The sequence below is a fragment of the Miniopterus natalensis genome, chromosome 10 (genome assembly GCF_054644295.1).
Source record: "Miniopterus natalensis isolate mMinNat1 chromosome 10, mMinNat1.hap1, whole genome shotgun sequence".
In the NCBI taxonomy this organism is placed as follows: domain Eukaryota; kingdom Metazoa; phylum Chordata; class Mammalia; order Chiroptera; family Miniopteridae; genus Miniopterus; species Miniopterus natalensis.
Genome location: NC_142090.1, coordinates 57,575,182 through 57,598,547, shown reverse-complemented (window position 1 = coordinate 57,598,547; position 23,366 = coordinate 57,575,182). Strand labels below are relative to the sequence as shown.

At 39.9% G+C, this 23,366-nt stretch overlaps 1 protein-coding gene across 2 annotated transcripts; it reads right to left on the bottom strand.

Moving 5' to 3' along the window:
• Positions 1 to 7,019: 7,019 nt before the first annotated feature.
• On the bottom strand, positions 7,020 to 18,025 carry CLDN12 (claudin 12). 2 transcript variants are annotated; one of them, XM_016218895.2, is made up of 3 exons: positions 17,954 to 18,025; positions 16,230 to 16,315; positions 7,020 to 10,356 (listed from the first exon to the last, which is right to left on the bottom strand). In XM_016218895.2, exon 3 carries the CDS (start codon positions 10,317 to 10,319, stop codon positions 9,585 to 9,587), a length of 735 nt encoding a protein of 244 aa, XP_016074381.1. In that variant the 5' UTR covers positions 10,320 to 10,356; positions 16,230 to 16,315; positions 17,954 to 18,025; the 3' UTR covers positions 7,020 to 9,584. The 2 variants fall into 2 exon arrangements, with proteins under 2 accessions (XP_016074381.1, XP_016074383.1); XM_016218897.2 differs by lacking the exons at positions 16,230 to 16,315; positions 17,954 to 18,025 and adding an exon at positions 16,075 to 16,216.
• Positions 18,026 to 23,366: the final 5,341 nt, after the last annotated feature.

Below are 23,366 nucleotides of genomic sequence, written 5' to 3'. Positions count from 1 at the left end.
TCATTCTCTGCCCCAGCGTTAGGTGACAGTAAACAGAACTTAAAGAAAAATCCATTGCACCCTCACAACCACCCTTTGAAAGAAGTGAGGCGGATGTTACTGGTCTCAACACACAGATGTAGAAACTGAGAAACAGGAATGGGAGTTGCAGACGCCGACCCAAAGTTGCCCAGCTGGTAAGACGAGGCCTGGAACTCCCCAAGCTCTCCGGACTCCACACCCATTGTGCTCTCTGCTGCCTCCTCCAAGAGGAGAGGAGAGCGATGGCCTGGTCTCACGTCTATATGCACCTCTTAACCCACCCTCTGGGGTTGCTCGCTCTCAACTTCTGTATACAATTGACTGTCATTATTGGTGGATTCCGTTGTTTATAAATTCACCAATTCACTAAAATTTTATTTGTTACCCCACAGTCAATCCTTATGGGCTTTCGTGGTCAGTCTCGGATTCATGCAGAGCAGCAAAAATTGGAAGGGTTTGACTTGCATGTTCCCAGCTGAGGTCAAACAAGGCAACACTCTTGTTTCAGCTCTCATACTGTCAACAGTGTCCTTTTTGTGATCTATTTAATGCCACGTTTTTTGCATTTTGGCTTTTTGTTGGCAATTTTGCTGTTTAAAAGGACCTTAAAGCATAGTGCTAAGTGCTGTACAGTGTTCTTAAGTGCAAGAAAACTGTGATGTGTCTTATGTAGAAAACACATGTGTTAGATAAGTTTGTTTAGGCATGAGTGTGGCCATGAGTTCAGTGTTAATGAATTAAAAACATATCAAATAAGATTAAACAGAAACACACATAAAACAAGGTAATGTATTGATCGATTGATGAAAACGTTGTCAGTAGCGGTTTCCAGGAATCTCAGTCTCTTTTTCTCCCAGGAGCAATGGGTTCAGTATACACTAATTCTGTGTTCACGGTGGCTTTAGAGAATATAACTACTGTTAATAGTGAAAGACTCTATTTAGGCACAATCTATACATGCTGGTTTGAGGTACATCATCTCAGTCTTCGGTAATGTCATGACCTGTCTTGGCTCCCTGTCCTCTCCCCACAGTGCGGACCACTTAAGGACTGGTTTGGGTTTAGTCAGTCTGTGCTCCAATATCACCCTTTCTTTCAAAGTAATAAACAAGGAAGTACGTTTCCCTTACTGTAGCTATTTGGGGTTGGCTTAAAACAGGAGGCTATTTGTTTGATCACTTCATAAGTTTCAAATTTATATTCCCTCCAGCCAGAAAAAAGTTCTAGCTGTTTTAATAGTGGGAACGGTGAAAACATCCTTTGTCCCAGGTTATCAGAAAGGGCAACATATATCCTGGTTAGCTTCCTACCTCCTTGAAGAATCAGGGAAACTTCATGCTGACCTCCTTGTTTCTGGACTCATGAAGAACAGAGCTACTCAACATGAAGTAGCTAATACTTACAAGGATTGCTAATTTCCTTAGTCTCTCCTAACAGCTCCAACAGAAAGAATAAGTCACGAGGATCCTGGCAAAAGTGATAGCATTCGAGATATAAATCCATAGCTGTCTGTAAAATGTAAAGCAAAAATAGACACCTGATTTTATAAGGATACTTATTTTTATGATCAGCAGTCATATCACTTGGGATCTGATAGTTGGACCTATGAACAATAATCATAGTGAAGCCAGGGATACTATACTAGGTGCTTTATCTGCCTTTCTTCACAAAAATACCTAATTCTTACAGTAATAACTGTAGGAGTAAGATGGCATTGTCCTTGCTGCAGATGGAAATCGAAGTACTTTTCCTACTGCATAGCAAGAGGCAGTTTGGATAAAATCACAGTTCTGCATGCATCCAGAGCCGCTGTATTCCCTTCCTGAGTGCTCTCATGCACAACCAGCTACATAATTTGTGGAGTCCAGACCCAAATGAAAATGCAGGACCCCTTGTTCAAAAATGAAGAATTTCAAGATAGTGACCACTGAATATTAAACTAAGAGCAGGACCCTTCTGAGCACAGGGCTTTGTGTGACTGTGCAGGTCTTTTGCCTGTGAAGCCAGTCCTGCCCTGAAGTCATAATTCCTTCAAAAGGCACAGATACAAGTGGGAAGTGGGGAGGGGTGCCTCCTAACTGCCCATGGTATGATTCATGTCTGTGTTGCTAATTCTCTTGGCAGTCTCAGTGACTTTGCTTCTAACAAAAAACTCAGAGGCATCTGTAGAAACAAAAATATAAACAAACACAGAAAGATAGGCTGCCAATTTCTTGATATGTGACTGACAGTAGCAGGATTTTTAAGTAAAACATTAAGATGATTTTTCTTTGCCATTTTTCTCTCCACATCTTAAAAGTTTGACTCCTTTACTTCCTTAATACATACTTTTGTACTCTGAATAAAGTGAATTTTTGTGCATCATTCCTTCATGATATCACTTCTAAGGACGCAGAATTTCCCTGGACTTCAGCTGAACTACAGACACTTCTGCTACCACGAAATGTTGGGAAATTCTTATTTCCTGCTCTGCTCCCTATCAAAGCTACCTTAATTCCATGGGCATCGTGGCTCTACCTGGGAAAGTTTACTAGGCTCTCCCCACTCTACTTCTGCATTTATGGCTTGTTCCACCTTAGCGACTGGGAAGTTGATTAGGCTGGGTGGAGACAGAAGCAGCCTGAAAAGAGAAGTTGGCTTCTGGTGCTTTCATGGTTGTGCCATTTTCTACTTTGGTCACATTTTCTTCTCTCCTTTATTTCCCAACCAAGGAGCTCAGTGTCCTTAGGCCTCTCCCCTCTGGAGCCCTAAACCACCTAGTTTGGCCCCCTTTTCAGGCCAACTGTTAGCAAGACAATCAGATTACATTCACTGTACTGAAATGTCAATACAACTTAGCTTCCGTGTCCCAAACCTTTTTTCTAGTAGTGGGAGGTATTGCTTGCCAACTCAACTGCCTAATGAGTCTTAGAATCAGCTATTTCCTCTCCTACCTAGGAAACTATCAGTTTAGTTTTCTTCCTGAAGGAATGACCCCAGAAATAATCAGATGGACAAAAATAAATGATGTGTTTTTTATACTTACGGTTTATTTGTTCCTGGTAACCATATAATTACTATGAGTATCAGATTTGTTGGACTGTAAATGTATTTAACTTCTACCCCAAACTCCATGTATGTTTATTCTTCAGTTTATTTCTCTGGTGACATCAGCAGTCACTCACAACCTAACCAAAATTAGAGAACTCTGCTCCCAACCAAAGCTCAGATCAGATCTTTCTCACTTTTAACCCCCAACATACAGGCTTCAGATTAGACTGTTTTATCACATATTGGCAATAAAAATTCAGCACTTTCCAAGGGAATCTGGGATTGCGAGAGATGTTTTATGATATCACAACACCTCAAAATTGATCCCCTGCATTTGCTTTAGCTCTTTATATTAGTCATCTATTGCTGTGTAACAAATCACCCCCCAAAACTTAGAACCTTAAGGCAATAAGCATTATTTCCACAGTTTGTGTGGGTCAGAAAGTTGGGGGCAGCTTAGCTGGTGATTCTGGCTTAGGGTCTATCAGGCTGCAGTCATCTGAATGTTCGACTGGGGTGGAGGAAATCTGCTGCCGACATAGCTCTCCTACATACATGGCTGGTAAATTGATACTGGGTGTTGGGAGGAGGCCTCCATTCCTCCTATGATAACCATGGGGCTGTGCCTGTCTTCACAGCATGGCAGCTGGCTTCCTCCAAAGCAAGTGATCCAAGAGAGAAAGGCAGAAGCTACAATGTCTTTTATGACCAATAACCTCAGAAGTCACATACTACCATTTCTGCAAAATCTCACTGGTAACTGAGGTCAGCCCCACTCAGTGTGGGATGGAACCACACAAGGGTATGAACACCAGGAGGCAAGGACCATTGGGGGCATCTTAAAGGCTAGTTATCCCACTTATCAGGTCACTCTTTCCATCATAAAGGAAACAGAAATTCCCTGAATAAGGAATGTGGCCAATCTAGTGGTCCCTGAAGAGGAATTTCCCTCTTATTAAATTTGCATTCTTTGTTACATTCGACTTGTGAGATAGTGTCAATAATTGCTAAGAGCCTTATTAGCTATGAGCACAGCAAGAAAAACTTCCTTCTAGATAACTCCTGGGTCACTGTGCTATGCCAAGCAGTTTTTTTTTCCTGGCTCTATGTTCTTTGATGTTCTCCTGTATGTGCTACTGCACAAGGCCTTCCATTCAAACTTAGAACTTAGACTCTGTTCTGACAGGTGGCTGCTGAATTATTTTAAGTAGGGGAGAGATTATTCATATTTGCATTTTGTTAAGTTCATTCTGTTTCCTGTCTTTAGGATGGATTGGTGGTGGGGAGGGAAATGGGGCAATGCTGGAAACAGAATCCCTTATCACAGATAAAGTTTTACAGCTCTCAGCACTTGATACGATTCCTAATTTCCTCATCAACTAACCTGAAGTTCAGCAAGTTAATCTTTTTTAACTTAATCATTTATTTAACAAACATTTATGGGTCTCTACCAAAAGCCAACCACTGTTTGGACACTGGAGATGCATATAACAGACAAAAATTCCTGCCCTTATGCTGCTTAAATTTTAGTGAAAGTAGACCAATTGAACAAATGAGTAAAGTTTTATGGTCACTGACAGTGATAAATGCTATGCAGAACAATGAAACAGAGAAGGCATCAGGAAATCATTTGTGTTTTAGGGGAATATTGTTGGATACGATTTTAAATACTGTGGCCAAGAAGACCCAAGAGACCTGAAGGACAGAGCTATGTGGACAGAGGAATAATCCATAAAAAGTTCCAAAGGCAGAAATATGGTTCATGTTTTTGCGAAAGGCAGTTTATAGGTAGTGAGCTGGAGGAAGTCAGATAGGTAAGTGAATCCCACCTAGGGAAATAAATTCCTCTCTTCTGGGCTGCCAAAGTGCCTTATGCGTTTTAATCTCTTATTACATCAGCAAATTAATCTTGCCTGAACAATGGTGTGTGCTGGTAAATGTTTCACAAACAGCTCTCAAAAGTAAAGGGAGGGAGGGAGGGAAAAAGAGGGAGAAGAAAAGAAGAAAAAGAGAGAAATAGATTGTAACTTGTAGAATTTGTCCATTTCTGTGGCATAAATATTTCCACCATGGCCAGTTTCAAGTAACTGGTGTCACTGAACAGGGAGTTGGGAGGAGGTGCACAGTTGGCCAGTACCACCTGGCTCCAGTGGCCAGGAGCAGGTTAGCAGGTTGGAAACACGACAGGGCAGTTGAGCCAAAGCCCTCATTCACATGGCCAGCGAGGGGGAAGATGGGCTTCCTGTTCACCCCAGAGTGGGGCTGCCAGGCCCTGGGCCTTCCCACTCCCTGCAGCAGTCTCCTGGTGCTAAAATCCCCACTGGGACCTTCTGGACCACAGAGTTAGCCTGAGAGTGAAGGCAAGAAAAGGGCCATGGGGGTAGAGGAAACATTATGTTAAAATACAACTGAATTATCCTGATTTACCAGAAGTATCCCTTCAAACTGATGAGTGTGAATCTTGGAGAGAAGCCACTGATATAATGCAGTTCAAGTACTGGTAATGCCTTTTCTCTTCATGAAAAGCTGCTACCTTTTCCTAGAAAGCAAAACCCTGGAGACTTGCACACACACACTCTATCTATGGAGGATTTTAGTGAACAAAGACCCTTCAAAATCATGATTACTAGTCTCCTGCTAACAGGACCCAGCTGCACTGGGTTTTTCATACAAAATGGGTTTTTCATACGGAAAACTCTCTCTCCTTCCCTCACCCACCATCTTACTTAGTTCCTCAAAATTTACTGAAGAATTTGTTTTACAGGACAGTCTGGAATGCTGGAATATTTCCAAACAAAATGCAAGAAACAAGCCCAAGTTCCCTGTCAACATGAGATTTGGATATGAGTACTAGGCAGGCTGTAACTGAGCTTTTTCTCTGAGTCCCACAGTCTTGCAGGGAGGAGTAAAGGGCTCTGTGTGCCCCGCACGGACACAGAACCTTCCTGGGTCGGAAGGCGGTTGTCTTACTGTGACACGCTGCTTTTCTTCCCTCTCTGCCTGTTTATTGCAGTAGGGACACATGGAGTTCTGCGTTATTCAGTGGGTTATAACCCATTACTATTATTCGTTCTGATGCTCGGATTTCCCAGACTCGGTCAGTGAGGGCCTCTTGGGGCTGGCTCCTCTGTAACTCGATAAGTCTCCATCATTCTTTGAGCATTTCCTCACTTTCTGGAAGAACGTGTTGGGCTCATCTTGTACTTTCCTAGCCAGGACTAGAATCAGTCTTTTCTCCAAGGAGCTCTGCGTAGGGTGTACTTTTAAACACTGGTCTCGCATAGTGGATGCAAGTAATCTATAGTTCTCATTCCTGGTTGGTGAATCAGCCTCTTGTGAATCCGGTTAGCACGAAAGGATGTGCAAGCATTTAGTCACCCTCAGTGAGCCTGTCCAACTGAGGGGCGGACTCCACATTGTGGTGTGTTAGTCACCCTGCCTGAAGCAGCCTTGGGCTTCCAGTGCAACACATGGCTCTGCCATCTAAGGTCCCGAGGGCCCAGTGAGGAGTACACGTACGTGAGAACTATCCCAGGAAGCTGTCATCCAAAACACCAAAAGCTCATCCCTGATTTCAGAAACTTTAAGGTGACTTACCTGTCAGGACCACTTCTCCTGGCAACCTCAAGTTCTGCAGAGTAAGGAAAGGTCCTCTATTTAACCATTTGGTAACTCCCAGTCTCCAAAATCACAGTCCATTAGGTAACTCCACTGATGAGGCAAATCTGGCACACTGATTGCCCTTAGTGCTTTTTCATGGATGTTAAACAGTCCAGTAAACTCCTAGGACGACTCTTAGAAACGAATAAAGGGTTCTGATGCTTCTGAAATAATAAATCCAGTTTTCCAATTGCTATTCTATATAGCTTTAAATGGGGCTGTGTCTTTAAATTTGCACATATTTGAAAAACATTTTTCAAAATGTTTTACCTTAAAGCACTGAGGAAAATGAAGATAGAATCAGAAACTTGTAAAAATACATCTTTTAATAACATCAAGAAGTACAGTGCAGTTTTATTGAGGTTTTACATTGCAGCTTACAACAAACATATGATCTATTACAGTGAATATTTACAAGTAAACAGGGTTCTTTCTCCCATGGCTGGATAAACCAAATCTGGTGCATCATACCACATTTAAGGTTGCTTTTCAAGCTGGCTTCTGTAAAAGGCCCTTAATATTAATGGCTTGTAACAAAAAAAGATCCCCCATCACAATGACAGCCTGATGAGTGCTCAAAAGTTACACACAAAAAAAATTATAAATACTTGCTTTCCTTTGATGGCTTTGAAGAATAGCTACTGATCGCAAATCTGAAATAGTAGAGACAAAAAGGGAAACAGCTGTTTCTTTTGTCTAATGAATCTATAATAAATACTGACTTAAGGCTACAGAGTAGGAAAAAAATCCAAAACATTCTTGTAGGAAAAGGTTAGCATTTATAGTTACGATCCCTTGGACTAAAAACTGTGTGATATATTAATGGTTGAGTCTACTTTTCTTTAACATTGTTTACACAAAGAACAGGGAGATAGTGGAATTCCTGACACTTCTGGGCAAAGTTAGTGAGGGGACTGAAATTAATTAGCAAAGGGGTAAATTAACATTAATCTCAAAATTCTACCTGCCATTGTCTTGGAATGACCAAGATTTAGCTCAATCTGACAAGAGTTAAAAGGAACAGAACTGAAGGAAATCAGGAGCTGTAACTAAAAACCCACAGCCGTGCATGCTTTCTCCTAACAGCATTTAGAAATGATAGACCTGGGTTTATTTGCTATATACATAAACTAGTGTTGGAATTAGAAAAAATAAAAGTACCACTTACATCCACAGAAGTACCAGAATCATACTCCAGATTTGTAAAGAGGCATAAGAACCTATTTACCATGCAACTAGCTGTTTGTGGAATGTTAAAACAGTCCAGTAATGGTTAATGGTTAATAGAACAAAATCCTTATGAACACAGTACTGATGTGTAGCAAATTACACCAATTAAGTAAGCAGCTCAAATTCACAAGGGTAAAGACCCAATATCCCTGAATTTCTAAGCATTCATCTCAGTATTAACATGGTTTCATCTAAATGTTAGCCCATTCGAAGAGATTTTAAATTCTCCTCCTTCAATACATCACCATACTTTCAGAGGTGAAAAGTAAACAGTTTCTCTACTGCTTTTGCCCATTCTCATGAATCTTACATAATGTTATTACAGTGTCTCAGCTACGGTAGGTGCTCTAAAGGATCCAATGAATTGAATTTCTAGGCTCCAGAATATTGCTAGCATTGTACAATAAGTTTGTCTACCAGAAAGCCATGTCTCTGGTTGAAATATATTCCTGGATCAATGACTGAGGAGTTACGAGCAGCTACCAATGATGTCAGACTCTTCCCTAATTGTCAGATAATAGTTTGAACTTCTCTATCAAAATTTTTTAGTGAATGGGACAAGGTCTCACACTTTTCATGTATCCTCTATAGTAACTACTAACATGTTGGGCAAAGATATATGCTCAAGGAAATACGCAATGAAGGAGCTGAGTCAAGAGTGAATGTGGTCATGGTGAAGCCATACCTTACTTCGCCCATCACTCAAAAGGCAGTAATGAGAGTGAACCTCTGATGTTTGTCACTGAAGAACAGATGCTTGTCCCCGGACACTGCCTAAAAGAGAGCAAGCCACTTGGGCCTCTTTTATTTTTTTCCTTAGTTACTAAGAGATTATACATGGGCATGAGTACCACTTAGTGGATGATATCTGTAAAAAAATGTTTTTCTGCCTCAGAGGAAGCACCAGTCCATCTCATGGCACATTTTAACTACAAGAATATAATTTATAGAATCATTAACTCTTAAAATTGTTAACTGTTATCCATACTAATAGGTATTTAAAATGTTTGGCTTATTTTCTCTGGTATCACTTAAAATGCATTTTATTTTTAAACACTGGCATGAGGTAGAAGATAAGGAATTCACAAAAGAAAGTAATCTTCAAAATACCTAACTCTAACCAATGCAGTTGGCCCCGAGAGAACTAAGAAAAGTCACAGCCTTAAGCTGGTAGTCTGACTACTGTAAAGATTATTAATTACCATTACCTGAAAGAAATTTCTTATATCTGAAATTGCCTTTTTTTTAAACTGGTTTAAGGTATTATAGAAAAAAAGACAATACATATTCTGAAATATTTGTAAAGATCACATACAAAAGCTTCTCTTAGCCACCATTTTTTACACTACTATGTTGCTCTAAATCACCTCAATTGAGACACAGGTCCTTTCCACTTGAATTACTGACCAGACATCAATATAGAGGTAAAAAATCCTCCTAGCATAAGAAGCAAGATAAAAGGAATGATTCACATTTAAAATAATGTACTTTTCATAAAACTAGCAGCACTTCATTCTACCAGGACATACAAATTTGGCTTCATAGACTGGTCAGAAACAAAGGAAAATGTATATTGGTCCAAAACAGCTCCTTGTACAAGGGAAATGTGAGGCTAAATGTTTCCTTTAACAACTATTTCTCCATTAGGTGGTGTGTGAAACTACTGGAATGTCAATTTCAATGGCAGAGAGGCGGGAGCGTGCTGAATAGGGCTGTGAGTAAGTATGCATACTGGGAGGATGGGAGTAGAGTGGTTGCCAGAAAGGAGAAGGCAAAGATTTGCAGGCACAATACCAAATAAACAGCAGCAGGGAAGTCATAAACAGGCCCCCAGCACTAGCGATTGTGACATACACTGCATAGTCAAATGTAAAGACTGGCTCAAACTTCCTGTTCAGATGGGTGTTGTAAAAGAAGACCCAGATGGATGGGGAGAGGCTCACAGTACCTGCCAGGAAAAACAGCAGCCCTGCCACCAGGTGGCAGCCTGCACTATTGACCAGACACTTGGCCAGTTTGATGTTGGGCACCGAAGACCTGAAAGCTGTGTTACACATTCCAATCAGGCAGAGCAGCAGGGCACCCATTGCGATTAGGATGCTGAGGGGCAAGGCAAACTGGAGGACCCGCAGGTCCAGCTGGTCAACTGATGAATACCAAGTAGTGTCGTACATCAGGCAGTCACTGCTCCCATCGTATCGGGCACACTTCACCCACAGGCCCGTGTAGACAGTCAGGTTCTTCTCATTTCTGTTGAATGTGATCAGTCGTAATTTTCTCCAGTTGGGAAGCAGAGTCCCCGCAAAGAGGCCTGCTACTGAGGCGATTCCACACAGGAAGGAGAGGACTGTGGCTGCATGGACATCCCGACAGCCCATGGCAGGCAGGCAGGCTTGAGCAGTGCTGTCAGTCAGACTAGGGGGGCCACACACAAGAGGACAAATCATGAGAGAACAGAAGAGCAGAGTGGAAAAAGGTGGTGCTGATTGGCAACATAACTAATGATGTCATCAAAAAGAGAAAATTCTATCCTTATAGCCTCTATATGTACAATAAAAATGTTTATAAATACATGTGTGTGACACCTCAAAGCACAGGTGCGCGCACACACACACACACAGGCATACACATACCACAATTACCGCTGACTGGGTCACATAGCAACTAAAGTCTTTAGACATGAGTATCTTCACAGCGAATCACAGGAACAACCAAATTAATTTCGAATTCTCTTAACACATCTTAAATCCTCTTGGTTGTCAATAAGCATTCCACACACATAAATTAAATACTTTCATGTGTCAGGCACTCAAACATATAGGGTCAGGGCATTCAACAACCATTAATTACAAACACTGTAAGTTCAGCCTCAAATGCTCATGCAAATGTAAAATGAGACTAGTGCACAACAGAGGTGAAGGCAGCTCATAAAAGACAAAGATGTAGTGAAAGAAGCACCACAGGAAAGCAGAATGGTTGAGGGCAGATGCTGAGGCAGACAGCCTGGGTTCTAATCCCCACCTCCTCACTTACTAGCCGAGTGACCTTGGGTCAGATACAAACTTCTCCGTGCCTCATTTTCCTCATCCATAAAATGTGAAAAATAACAGGACCTACCTCACAGAACTGTTCTAAGTATTTAATGAGTTAATATAATGTCAAGTGCTTAAAACATGCCTGGCACGTTGGAAGTGCAAGGCAAATGTCAATCACTTCTCAGGGACCAGCTCAATGTTTGGCACACTGCAGCAGTTCAAAAAACAAGAAAAAGCAAACATCTCATTCTTTTATGCTAGGCACACCAGAAAATTACAAAACACAAATGAACTCCTCTCCAGTGAGTCAGTCAAATGAAAAGACATGAAAAAGTCCCTGAAATTATTCTGCCCAGCTGCTTCCTGGCTGCCTCAAGATGACTTGCATGCTTTGCAGTTTATCATACTACTGGTTATTGGTAAGTATGTTAATATACTACCACTGCTTATTACACTGTTACTGCTCATATAAGATGAACACTAAGATTTCTGAAGTAATGATAACCTATCTCTATTATTGCTATTATAAGGAAAAGAAGAAAAGCTGCCAGGCCTTTCTCTCATCCCAAGTTAAAAGGCTGTGTTCTTTTTCTGTATATGACAAACCATAAAAACCGGTATCTTATTAAGCTTTAATTTCCTCAAAAGTTTGAAACTCACTCTCCGGACACAGCTCGAATAAATTGTCTCTGCCTTCTATCATGCCCCCTACAAGGCAACAGAACAGACTACTTTATACTTTAATAAGGTAGTACATTTACTTCTTTTAGTCAGATGATGACAAAGCAGCAAGGTTGATGATATTCTTACTTCTGGATACAGTATAGGTTTAGAGAATCCATTATTATCTTTTGCTGAATCAAATATGACCTACTGAGATGACGGGGTAGCATTTCAGGAGTTCAGAGGTCGGAAAGAACATGACCAACATGCTACGAAACTGGGTGAGGACTTGGCCAGATGTGTTCAAATGGGAAGCACAATGTTCTTTAGAAAATGATGTATTTGTATATTTAATCTAATCATATAAACCAGGAACAATTTTAGTAGCAGAAAATATAGGTGTGTTTACACACATACCTGTACATACATATGTAAGTGTACAATATAAAATCAGAGTTTAAGCACAAGTGACCATTTTTTAAGCATAATTAGTTCTAAGTTTACTACTTGTTTATCATGTTCCTTTCTGTCAATATGACCAGAGGTAGCAACTGTTTTAAAAAAATGTTATGGGTAAAAACAAAACAAAAAAAATATAGTCCTTATTTGGGGGGAAAAACCGTCTTGCTTAAATTTAGCAACCAACCACCTTGGTTCAGCAATGGAAGCTCTGGTGCAAGTTTGAGAATATTTACACTGGAAAAGTCAACAAATGAAACCGAGGGTTCTTTTTACTTTAATTAAATTTAGGTTTAAATCCTACCTCTAAAAACCACCTCTCTTTCTCCTCTTTCTCTCTCCATATATATCTATATATCTATGTCTATCTATCTATCTATCTATCTATCTATCTATCTATCTATCTATCCATCTATCATCTATCATCTATCATCTCCATCCATCCATCCATCCATCCATCCATCCATCCATCCATCCATCCATCCATCCATCCATCCATCCCTGAGACACAGCCTTTTTCCCAGATAACCAGCAACTCCTGAGGCACCAGAAGATAGTAGTAGCCTAGACCTAACAAATGACAGGCTAAAGATAACATCTTGATCTAAATTGTGTTTCAGACCCTGAGCCCTACGGTGAAACAACCCCCTGGCTACTTTCCCATGAATCAGATAAAGGGATACCAGAACAGATCTTAGAACTGTCGTCAAGACCTCAAGAAATGATTTATTACCCTTACCTCACTTCTGACCAATCGGCTCCCAGCACAACTCTGAACCTCCTAACCCATGATGTCTTGTGATTTTGCTCTATATAATCTGTAACCTACACGCCATCGAGGAGTTTGAGCTTTTGAGTATTAGCTTCCTATTTTCCTGGGTGGGACCATTCATAATAAAAGCCAGTATTTCTCCATTCCAATTCTCAGTGTCTAGTGTTTGGCTCTGCTAGGATCAGGTGGACAAACTTTTTTCTGTTCAGTAACACTAAGGTAGGCTATCGATAATGCAGAATTGAACAAGGAAGTAGCCATTGCTAAGCAATCATTCATTCAACAGGTATTTACCCAGTATCTAGCACATGCAAAAACACTGTGTCAGGCCCAGGAGGAACAATAAGGCCACTAAGAGCTGGACCTCGCCCCAATATGTTAACAGTCAGATTGAGGGAAAGAATATGCTGTTTTATAAGAGCTCAAAATACTGATAGTGAAAGCAGTTGTATGATTACTACATCTCAAGTAATTATTGTTTTGAATTAAGCAAAGTGAACCAATAAAGTGTACCTATTTACAAAAATGTATTATTCAGGGTTAGAAAAAGACTGAGCAATGAAAGACAATGATGAGTTGATCAAAGATGTGAAACATAAGAAAAAGGATCCCTCTGTTTCTTTCAAAGCTTCAGAACACCTTCAGATAACTTGTTCAGAGTCCTAACCCAATCATAATTCCTTCTTGCTTTCAGAGGTAGGGGACAGGTCCTTGGAGCAACAAGGTAATTGAGATTTCTCCAAACTGCCCTGTACTACTGCTTCCTACAACGCAAATGGAATGAGAAACAAGATCAAGATGAACCACTTTATGGTTAATAAATTCCTGTATTTCTTAGTCTACAGACTATCAAATGACACTAATAAACAGTCAATATTTCAGTATAAAGTATGTTCAAATTTATCCTGTATCAAATCAATACAAGTGATATACCAGTCCCCTGAACTTGCTTTTGCTGAAGCATTCTTAGCTCAGATCGCAGAGATTACCTAAAAGTCCTATTTACAAAGCCAACAGGGATACAGCACTTTTTCAGAAGGGAAATACTATTAATCTCAATTCTTTAGCTGAGTTTCAACCTCAGTGATGGAATTAATGTCCTTGTTCTTTGTATCTTTCTTTGGCTGCTTTATTTTTTATGCTGTTCTTAACTCCATATACGTATGATTTGGTAAGTCATATATCCTACTAAAAGGATGAAGTAACACTTTGTAGGGATAGTTGGGAGAATGAATACGTTTAGTGATTTAAAACTGAAAGTAATCCTGACTCTTGGGTTAAGATTTGTTTGTATTGAGAAGGAAAGAAACTTCCACTCTTGTGCTGTGCACCAACTAATTTTGAATCAAGAATAATTTTTTTTCAAATGCAAATCTGATCATATCACTACATTTCTTACCATTCAGTGACTTCCTATTTCCCTCAGAATAAAGTTTTTAAAGTTTCAAATCCCACCATCTGGTCCTGCCAAATTCTCAATCTTTTTACTTGTCACTCTCCCACCTTACACACTATCATCTATATAGCTATACCGCTTTTCACTTCTCAAATTTTCCACTTTTTAAATTGGCTAAGGTCTTTTCCTCATGCTATTCTTCCCCCTAGAACTTTCTTAATCCTATCCTATTCTTTGCTTAGCTAACACGAATTCATCTTTCCAGTTCCTAGTTGCCTGGCCCTAACCCTGCCCTCCCCCCCTTTCTCTTTAATCTTCCCCTGCCCTGGTTAGATGCTCTGGTAGCACCTTTGTACTTTTCCTTTGGTAGCAGCAATTGTGCTTATAATTCCTTGCTCAGTATTTATCTTTCCCACCAGACTGTGAATTCCAGGAGGACAGAGAGCCTTCTGTTTTATTCACTGTGTCCAACACTGGCACATAGAATGCACTCAATTATTGTTAAATGAATGAACAAACAAACAAATGAAAGGTCCACATGAGTATGGTCAGGATACAGAGAGAAAGTTATAAATTTGCTGTATTAACAACAGTCCCATTCATTCATAGTCCATGTTGTAAACCCTCCAAGCTGCTTCTAGACTGTGCCCCTGCTTTCCACTCTTTATTGGCAGTCTCTCTCATTTTTTTAAGAAACAAAAGTTCTTTTTCTTCCCAAGAAAAATGAGGCCATTCCCAGGTATTTACACACAAACTATGCTTTTAGAAATATCTAAGTTTGGCAACAGTGATTAAGTAACACAGTGGTTAGAGAGTCAATCAATTATGACTGTGCTGTTGTTTATGTTTTCAACTTAAGTATGCTGTGCATTGGATATACCCCTCTTCATTAAGAGTGGTTAATATATCATATTAATATTTGCTCATCAAAGCTAAATAATTGATTATATTTTCCTATTAAAATAGCAATGAGGGGAAAAATAATCATCTTTTTGCCATATGAAAAGCCCTTATTAGGGACTGTGGAAAATATGCAAAGCTAAGAACACACTTTAACAAATCTGAGGAACACTCATGAACACTAGCTGGGGGACAGCCTTGAGCTGGGTCATATATATATGATGCGTGGGCTTGTTTCCATCGAGAGACAGCTTGGCACTGTAGCCCAAGGGATCAAAGACCTAACTGCCAAACAGAAGCTACCATTTACAAACTGAACAAGATATCCATGTCCTCTGAACTTCAAATACTCATCTGTAAAATGTCCCCCAAGGTAGCTGCAAGACCATGAATAGTAGAGGCCTTTTTAAACAGAATATGGTCAGCAATTTAAGTTTGTAACGAGTAGTAGCAGGATTACTTTCTTTAGCTAGTAACATGCTTTTCTTCTGAACTACCAGCAAACACCCACAGATGATTACAGCCATATAACAATGAGAGAGCATTCTCTTTGGAGTAGTTACTGACCAAATCAAGTAAGGATTGTTTCAAAACCACTACTTCATATTGCTCATTCGACTATCTGTTCCACAGTGACTTTCAGAGAAGTAGGTGAATAAAATTTGGTACACAGTGAAAGGTGATCAAAAATACCATTTCAAATAAAAATATTTTCAAAAGGATACCTGTTCTGTGGTTTTGAATAGAGTTCAAAGAAGTATGGAGCAGGAATAGTGGCTAAGAGCTGTACAAATTCAGACCCATTGCTACATATTTTTTCAGGGACAATACTAAGGAATAGCTATATGAGAAGACACATAACAGCAGCTAAATTAATTCTTGATGGTAACAGTTGCAGTCCCTTCTACCTGTAATTTGGGTTTTCTTTGAAACTTGTAGTTCATCAATCATTGCACTCACAACGGAGGTCTGTCCTATAACTATTCTGTTGAAAAAGAGAAAAACCTGTCATCTGATATATGGTAGCAAAAAGAAGAAAAATATAATTGAAGGAGGTACTTACTCTTTGAGGTACTTGATAGTTCTAAAACAACTTTAATCAACTTAGAATATATGCACATCTGAACAAAGAGTAGAAATGATCTGGGCCTAAAGAAATAGAAAAAAATGTCCCAAATTAATACACTATTTCTTTAAAACTCAATTTGGATTCACATGGATTAGGAAAAATAATTAGCAAACATCTAAAACCAATGAGATGTTATATCAAAAAGGTGGGCAGTAAGTTTTTTTAAAAGGCAGTTTTTTCAAAAAAAAATAAAAAATATCTTTATTGATTTCAGAGAGTGGAAGGGAGAGAGAGAAATAAACATCAATGATAAGGGGGTCATCATAGATCAGCTGCCTCCTGCACACTCGAGGCCTGGAGATGGAGCCCTCAACCCCGGCATGTGCCCTGACCGGGAATGGAACCTCCAGGTGGATGCTCAACCGCTGAGCCACGCCCAGCCAGGCAAGGCAGTTTATTCTTAAATTCACACATTGTATATAACATATAGAAGAAAAAACAACTCTCACTTGATGATTTGAGAAGATAGGAGATATAAGGATAAAAATCACTTTATTGTCACAGCAATAAATTGTAAACATTTGATGAATTTTCAGACCATTTTCATAACTATAGCGAAACAATAAAAAGGGCTGAGGAAACACTGTGCAGTTAATTGTCTGGGAAGTAAAATAAATTCATGATGTTTCTTTTATGCCTCTTTAATGGATACTGACACAAAACTAGGCAAAGTTGATCTGCACTGTGCATGCTAAAATTTGCAACTAGAATGTTTTTTGAGTTTACAGCGCCACCAATGACTCAACCTGCTATTTAAATATGTTTCCATATATCTTTTTAAAGCATCAACAACTTCCTCTTCAAATACTCCTTATCTCCATTGGTAGGATGAGAAAGCACACGCGAACGCCTGATGACTTCCTGAATTAAGGCGTTTATCACCAGCCCTATCACGCTCATGATACATACAGAATGCTGTCCCACTGAGGTCTGCACGGAAGAGATTTCAATCGAATTTTTATTTTCTAAATGTATGTGTCTTGAGTAGGTATCAAGCATAACTGCTCACTCCAAAGTTAAGGGAGATCATTTCACAATTAAAAAACACACCCTAGGATCCCTGAGCAATTATTCTACGTGCGGTCACCACGTCTGGCCTGTAACAGAACTTGGGCTTCAGAGGAAAGCAAACGAAGCTTCCAGAGCAATCTGCACCCCCACCTTCCCTCCCCATCTCCCTCCCTGCCTCCCTCCCAGTGAGCCGCGTCCTTAGGAGCAAGGAGCTGGCGGAAAGGGGGAGGAAAAAAAGCTCTCAGTTCCAGCCAATAGGAGAGAGCGCAACGGAGGCCGTGCGCTCTCAGAACAAGCCCAGCCCAGCAACAGAGAGGGGGCTTGATCCGCCAGCAGGTCGTCATTACACAACCGGCGGCAGCCAGTGATGCAAAAATAGCACCTTGCAGCCGCACAGCGCACACCCTCCGGCCCCGCCGCGAGCCCGCGGCGATCCCCGCAAGGCGCTGCGCCGTTTCCACGCCCCCGTGTACAAAACAGATTTTTAAAGCTCTATCAGACACCTCTCCTCACTCAGTTTTCATACCCACAAATGGGGTCCGCACTTTTCAAAGTCCCTGATGCCCTTCGAGTTACCTATTTTACACAAAACCCTCAAATACTTACGCCAAAGACCCAGGGATCGGGCGGTTCGTCGCCGCACCTACCTGTTCCTCACGCCCGCGGCGTTCCACTCGCCCACCCCGAGAGCCGCCCCGGCTCGCGCTCCCCGCGTCCCAGGAAGTGCGTTCCCGGGAGCCGCCCCGGAGGCTTCTGGGAGCCTGTCCAGGTCCTCCCGGCGCCCGAGCGGGAAGCCCTGGGAGACTACACTTCCCAGAACCGCCTGGGCCCCGCCCGGCAACATCCTGCGGTCCCCTCCCCCGCCTGGCTCCCACCTACCCTATTCTTCCCGCGCCTGTGGTTCCGTTCAGATTTGGGTTATCTTTATTGATTTTAGAGAGGGGAAAGGAGAGGGAGAGAGAGCAAGAAACATCAATGATGAGAGAGTCATTGGTCGGCTGCCTCCCGCAGCCGCGCCCCGACTGGGGACCGAGCCGCAACTCGGGCACGTGCCCTGACCGGGAATCGAACCCCGATCGCCTGGATCCTAGGTCGAAGCTCAATCGCTGAGCCCCTGCCTGTCGGGCTGGGATATAAATCTTAAAAAAAAAAAAAGTTCAAAGGGAAAAAAAACCTAAAGGTGGTTTTGAGTTGAGTGCCCACGTAAATATTTCCCACTAAATGCGATGTGTCTGTAAGGTTTGTTGGCAAAAATCCTTAAATACTTTTTCCCTCTCAAAGTATTTCGCAAGGCATGAAGTGGAAAAGAGCTCAAGCTCAATAATTTATTTTGAAAATGTTCAAAAGGACAGAGACTGTGAACAGTCATATACTTACCTTCGATATTCAACAATTACCAACTTGCTGTTTAGCTTATTTCCACTTGTACGTGTAATCACTTGAAAGTAGCAGGCATCATGACACTTCAGCATCCTTTAAATTTTTAAAAATATATATTTAACTGCCTAGGTTTATATAGGGCTCTGCTACATATTTGTTGGGTGGCCTTAGGCAACTTCTCTCTGAGGTTATCATCTGTAAAGTGAGGATAAGATTACCTACATCATACGGTTGTCTTGAAAATTAATAGATTTAATATAGGCAAAGTGCCGAGCACGCAACTACCTATTAGAGATCTGAACTAACCTTACTCTCCTGCACAATTTCAGTTCTCCTTTCCCTTTATTTTATGGTTTCTCCTAACTGTGAAGTCCTGTATTAGTGAGTAGAATATAAAGGATTCGGAAGTCTTAGGTAGGACTGATGTGAATTTTAAAAAATAAAGGATGCTTAAGTGTCATAATACATACTACTTTCAAATGATCTCACACACACACAAATGGAGATAAAGTAAATGTGGCAAATGTTGGTAAGTGTTGAATCTAAAAAGAGTAAGTATATGAGTGTGCATTGTACTATTCTAATTCTCTGTAACTTTGAAATCTTTAAAATAAAAAGTTTGAGAAAAAGCACCATAGCTTTAAACAGAAATAAAAGATGGCATCTATCTCTATCCCACTCTTCCCCTGTATGATCTTGGGAAAGTTAACTATTTGTGCCTCAGGATTTCATTTGAAATAGTAATATATCTATATAAAAAAATAATGGTGAAGCCCTGGCTGGTATGGCTCACTTGGTGGAGTGTCATCCCATGCACCAAAAGGTTGCCGGTTTAATTCCTGGTCAGGGCACATTCCCTGGGTTTTGAGTTCAGACCTAGGTAGGGGGCATGCAGGAGGCAGCTGATTGTTTTGCTCTCATATGGATGTTTCCCTCTCTCCCTTTCTCTCCCCCCCTCCCTTTCCCTTCCCTCACCCTCCAAAAATAATACAAAATCTTAAAAAACAAACAAACAAACAAACCCAACCAAACTGTTAGGCAATCTTGCATTTTCAACAACGTGGATGGTCCTTGAGGGAATTATGCTAAGTGCAGTTAGTGAAAGACAAATACTGGATGATCTCACTTGTGTATGTAATCTGAAATACAAACAAAAAAACCCCACAAGTTCATAGGTACAGAGAACAGATTAGTGGTTGCCAAAAATGGGGGGGGGGGGGGTAAGTGAAGGGGTTAAAGGGTACAAACTTCTAGTTATAAATCCTGGGGATGTAATGGACAGCACGGAGACTGTATTGCATATTTGAAAGCTGCTAAGAGAGATCTAAAACTTCTCATCACAAGGAAAAAAATTTATTTGAAACTATGTATGGTGACAGATGTTAACCAGACTTACTGTGATTTCAGTGTATACAATAGTGAATCATTATGATGTGCATCTGAAACTAATGACGTTAAGTGCAATTATACCTTAATTAAGAAAACTGTTAGGAATTTGTGGTTTAGTATAAAATGGGTAGAATGACAGCATGCCTCAGGTCTTCTTTAATAAAGTTACTAGTGAAGAGGGGAGAGAAGGCAATTGTACAAGTTACCTTAAGTAGGATAATTAAAGGCTTTTGCCTATAATTGCATTCAGGTGTTTTAAATTGTCTTTTTTTTCCCCTTTTAAGTAGGTGAGAAGTCTTATTTTTATTCCGTGCTGCGCTTTACATCCCTGTGACTATTCTGCAACTACCAAGCTGCACTTCTCAATCCCTTCACCTTTTTCACCCACTCCCCCAAGCCCCCCCCCCCCGCAACCATCAGTCTGTTCTCTGTGTCTATGAGTCTGTTTCAATTTTTTGTTTATACTGTTTTTTACATTCCACATATAAATGAAATCATATGGTATGTGTCTTTCTCAGACTTACTGAGCATAATAGCCTTTAGGTCCAACCATGCTGTCAAAGTAGTTACCCCCTCCTCCCACCACTGCTATTTTTAACCCAGTTTTTAAAGAAAAATCTGTATATTAAACTTTTGATGGATGTGTCACAAATTTGACATTAATGATTCTTTAAAGCAAGTGTCTTTTTTTGGTTTGTATTTTTTAGGAAAGGCTACGTGTGCTCATTGTACTATTCTTACAAGTTCTCTTGACCCTGAAGTAGTGCCAGATCATGGAAAGGCTTTTGAAACTGAGGGTCAAATATTATAGAGTATTTTTATTTTCTTCCCATTAGGATTTGGTTGACCTAATTTACTCTTATTTAATCATGTTGCAAATCCATCCAAAGCCAAAAGTTTTTACTCAATGTCTGCTCTTGATTTAAAATATTTTCAGTCTGCCTCAATTTGTAGCAAACCACAAACAAAACTGAAGGTATATTTTAGCTTTATCTTTATAATCATGTTCTTTTTCTTAACGTAAGGAAATTATACCATGGCCTTCTTAAAGCCTTTTATATAGAAATAATACCAATAAAAATGCTTGGTAGCAAATAAAACTACCTTGCCATATATTGCTCCAAAATAAGTTAGACTATAAACTGCATATCCGGTTCTTCAAATTCCAAATATTTCAAAGGGCATGACTCAGATAATAGCAACGCTTCACATAACTTGGTACCTGGGCATCCCAAAGGACTTAATTTCTATTATGAACACATTAATAATATATACAAAGGTGATTACTTCCTCTGAAGTCTTTCAAGTACCAACAACTATTAAGTGACTGTCACATAACGAGAAACAGAAAAAAATTAAAACTAGAGCTGCCTATAATTAAAGGTTGGTTATGATCAGAAATGGTAGTTGAAATTGTCCTTGGCTCTTTCATCCTACGATGGCCAACTGAGGCAATAATCTCACCTGTTACTTCTGAACTATTCACAGGGTAATACTAAAACTTTCCAACATACATGCTTTTCTTTCTTTTTTCTCTTTTCTCATTTCTTTGCGTATTTGATTTTGCTTTTCCTTCAGCTGGCTTGTAACACCCACTCAAAGTTAAAGAGATTCCTCTGATACTTTTCCTCTACTCACCAGGCTCCAATCACAAAATAGAAAACAAAATGCTTCTATGAAATACCTCTTTAAGGAAGAAAAAAAGATGTTTATTTTTCCTTATTGTTTACCTTTGCAGTAAAAATTATAGCATGTTGTCTGTCAATATTTGTCAACTCTGGGTATCTAAATGGCTTAATTCTCAAGGTATAAACTTTTGTAAGGCAAATACTTTTTTAAAAAATTATAAAGTATTTTTTAAAAAACCCAACACTCATATACCCACCACCCAATTTCAAATAAACAAGTGAGCAGGAGGCAACTAGTATTTAAGAGATAATGTACGAGAAACCTTCAGCACAGTGCCCAGGAGGGAAATATGACTATGTTAGATACTATGAGTACCAGCACAAACCATGTGCTCAAACTATTTTGTTTGGATCTGTTTCACCTGTCTATTCCACAAGAGACAGATTTAAACCAAATTAGAGATACTTTTAAGGATTTTAAAATATCCACAATATTCAATACACAGTTTGGTCTTCAAACAAAATGTTGCCATATTTTTTTAAATATATATCTTTATTGATTGCAGAGAGAGGAAGGGAGAGGGAGAGAGAGAGATAGAAACATCAATGATGAGAGAGTCATTGATCGGCTGCCTCCTGCACGCCCCCAACTGGGAATCGAGCCCGCAACCTGGGCATGTGCCTGACCGGGAATTGAACCTCGATCTCCTGGATCCTAGGTCGATGCTCAACCGCTGAGCCATGCCCTGCCGGGCCTGAAACATTATTTTTAATGTACCTTAATAATATTAAATTCCTAGATAGAACTTACCTGTTTAAAGTGAGTTTTTTTTACCTGAACTTTGAAACCAAGCAGTTTTCGCCTGTGAAACTACTTGGAAAATACTCCATGTGTTTATGTTCATTTTTGGCAAGAAAGAAATCTAAAGCTTTCATTAACTTTCTGACAAAGCAAATAAGAATTCCTCTTAATCCTCAGTACACAACTACTATCCTTTACACAGCAGAGAATAAGATTATGGTGTCAGAGCTTCAGGCAACTGTCCTCACATTGCTACTTGTTTGTAACTAGGAAATAACGGAGTTTAAAAAAGAAAAAAAAAATGACCCTGAAGTTGTAAGTGTAAAACATACCCAATATGAAACATAGTCACTATGCTCAGTACAGATGTTCAAATTCCAAATGCTTTTCTCATTCTTATTCCTCTGTTACAAAGTAGAACTAAGCTGTTCTAATCCCCTGCAGTTTCTGCTATAGCATGTGAGATCCATGAAGGCAGCAGGTTCTACCTGTTCTCTTCAACACTACGTGTACCGCCCTGCACAGTGTCTGGTACACGGGAGACACTCAATAATACTTGTGCAGTGAAGAAAAAAGAAATACAAGAAAAGCTAGTGATCTGGGGACTGGGATGAGGAGTGGGAGTGGGATACAGAAAACAGAAGAAATAAAAGTGAAATAATGTTTGTAAAAAGTCACAATGTCATATCAGAAGAAATTTAAGTATATCAATATTTACATCATTTTTATTTAATACTTATAGCCATATATAATGGCTTCACTAAGCCTTAAATTCCAAAACAATTCCTAATAATTTAAAAACAGCATTGAAGAGTAACTATTAAAAGCTCATTACCTTGCTACTATGTTGTAAAAAAAATA

What these genes read in the sequence shown, in the direction of transcription:
- CLDN12 (XM_016218895.2), bottom strand. Translation starts at nt 10,319, where the DNA reads ATGGGCTGTCGGGATGTCCATGCAGCCACAGTCCTCTCCTTCCTGTGT.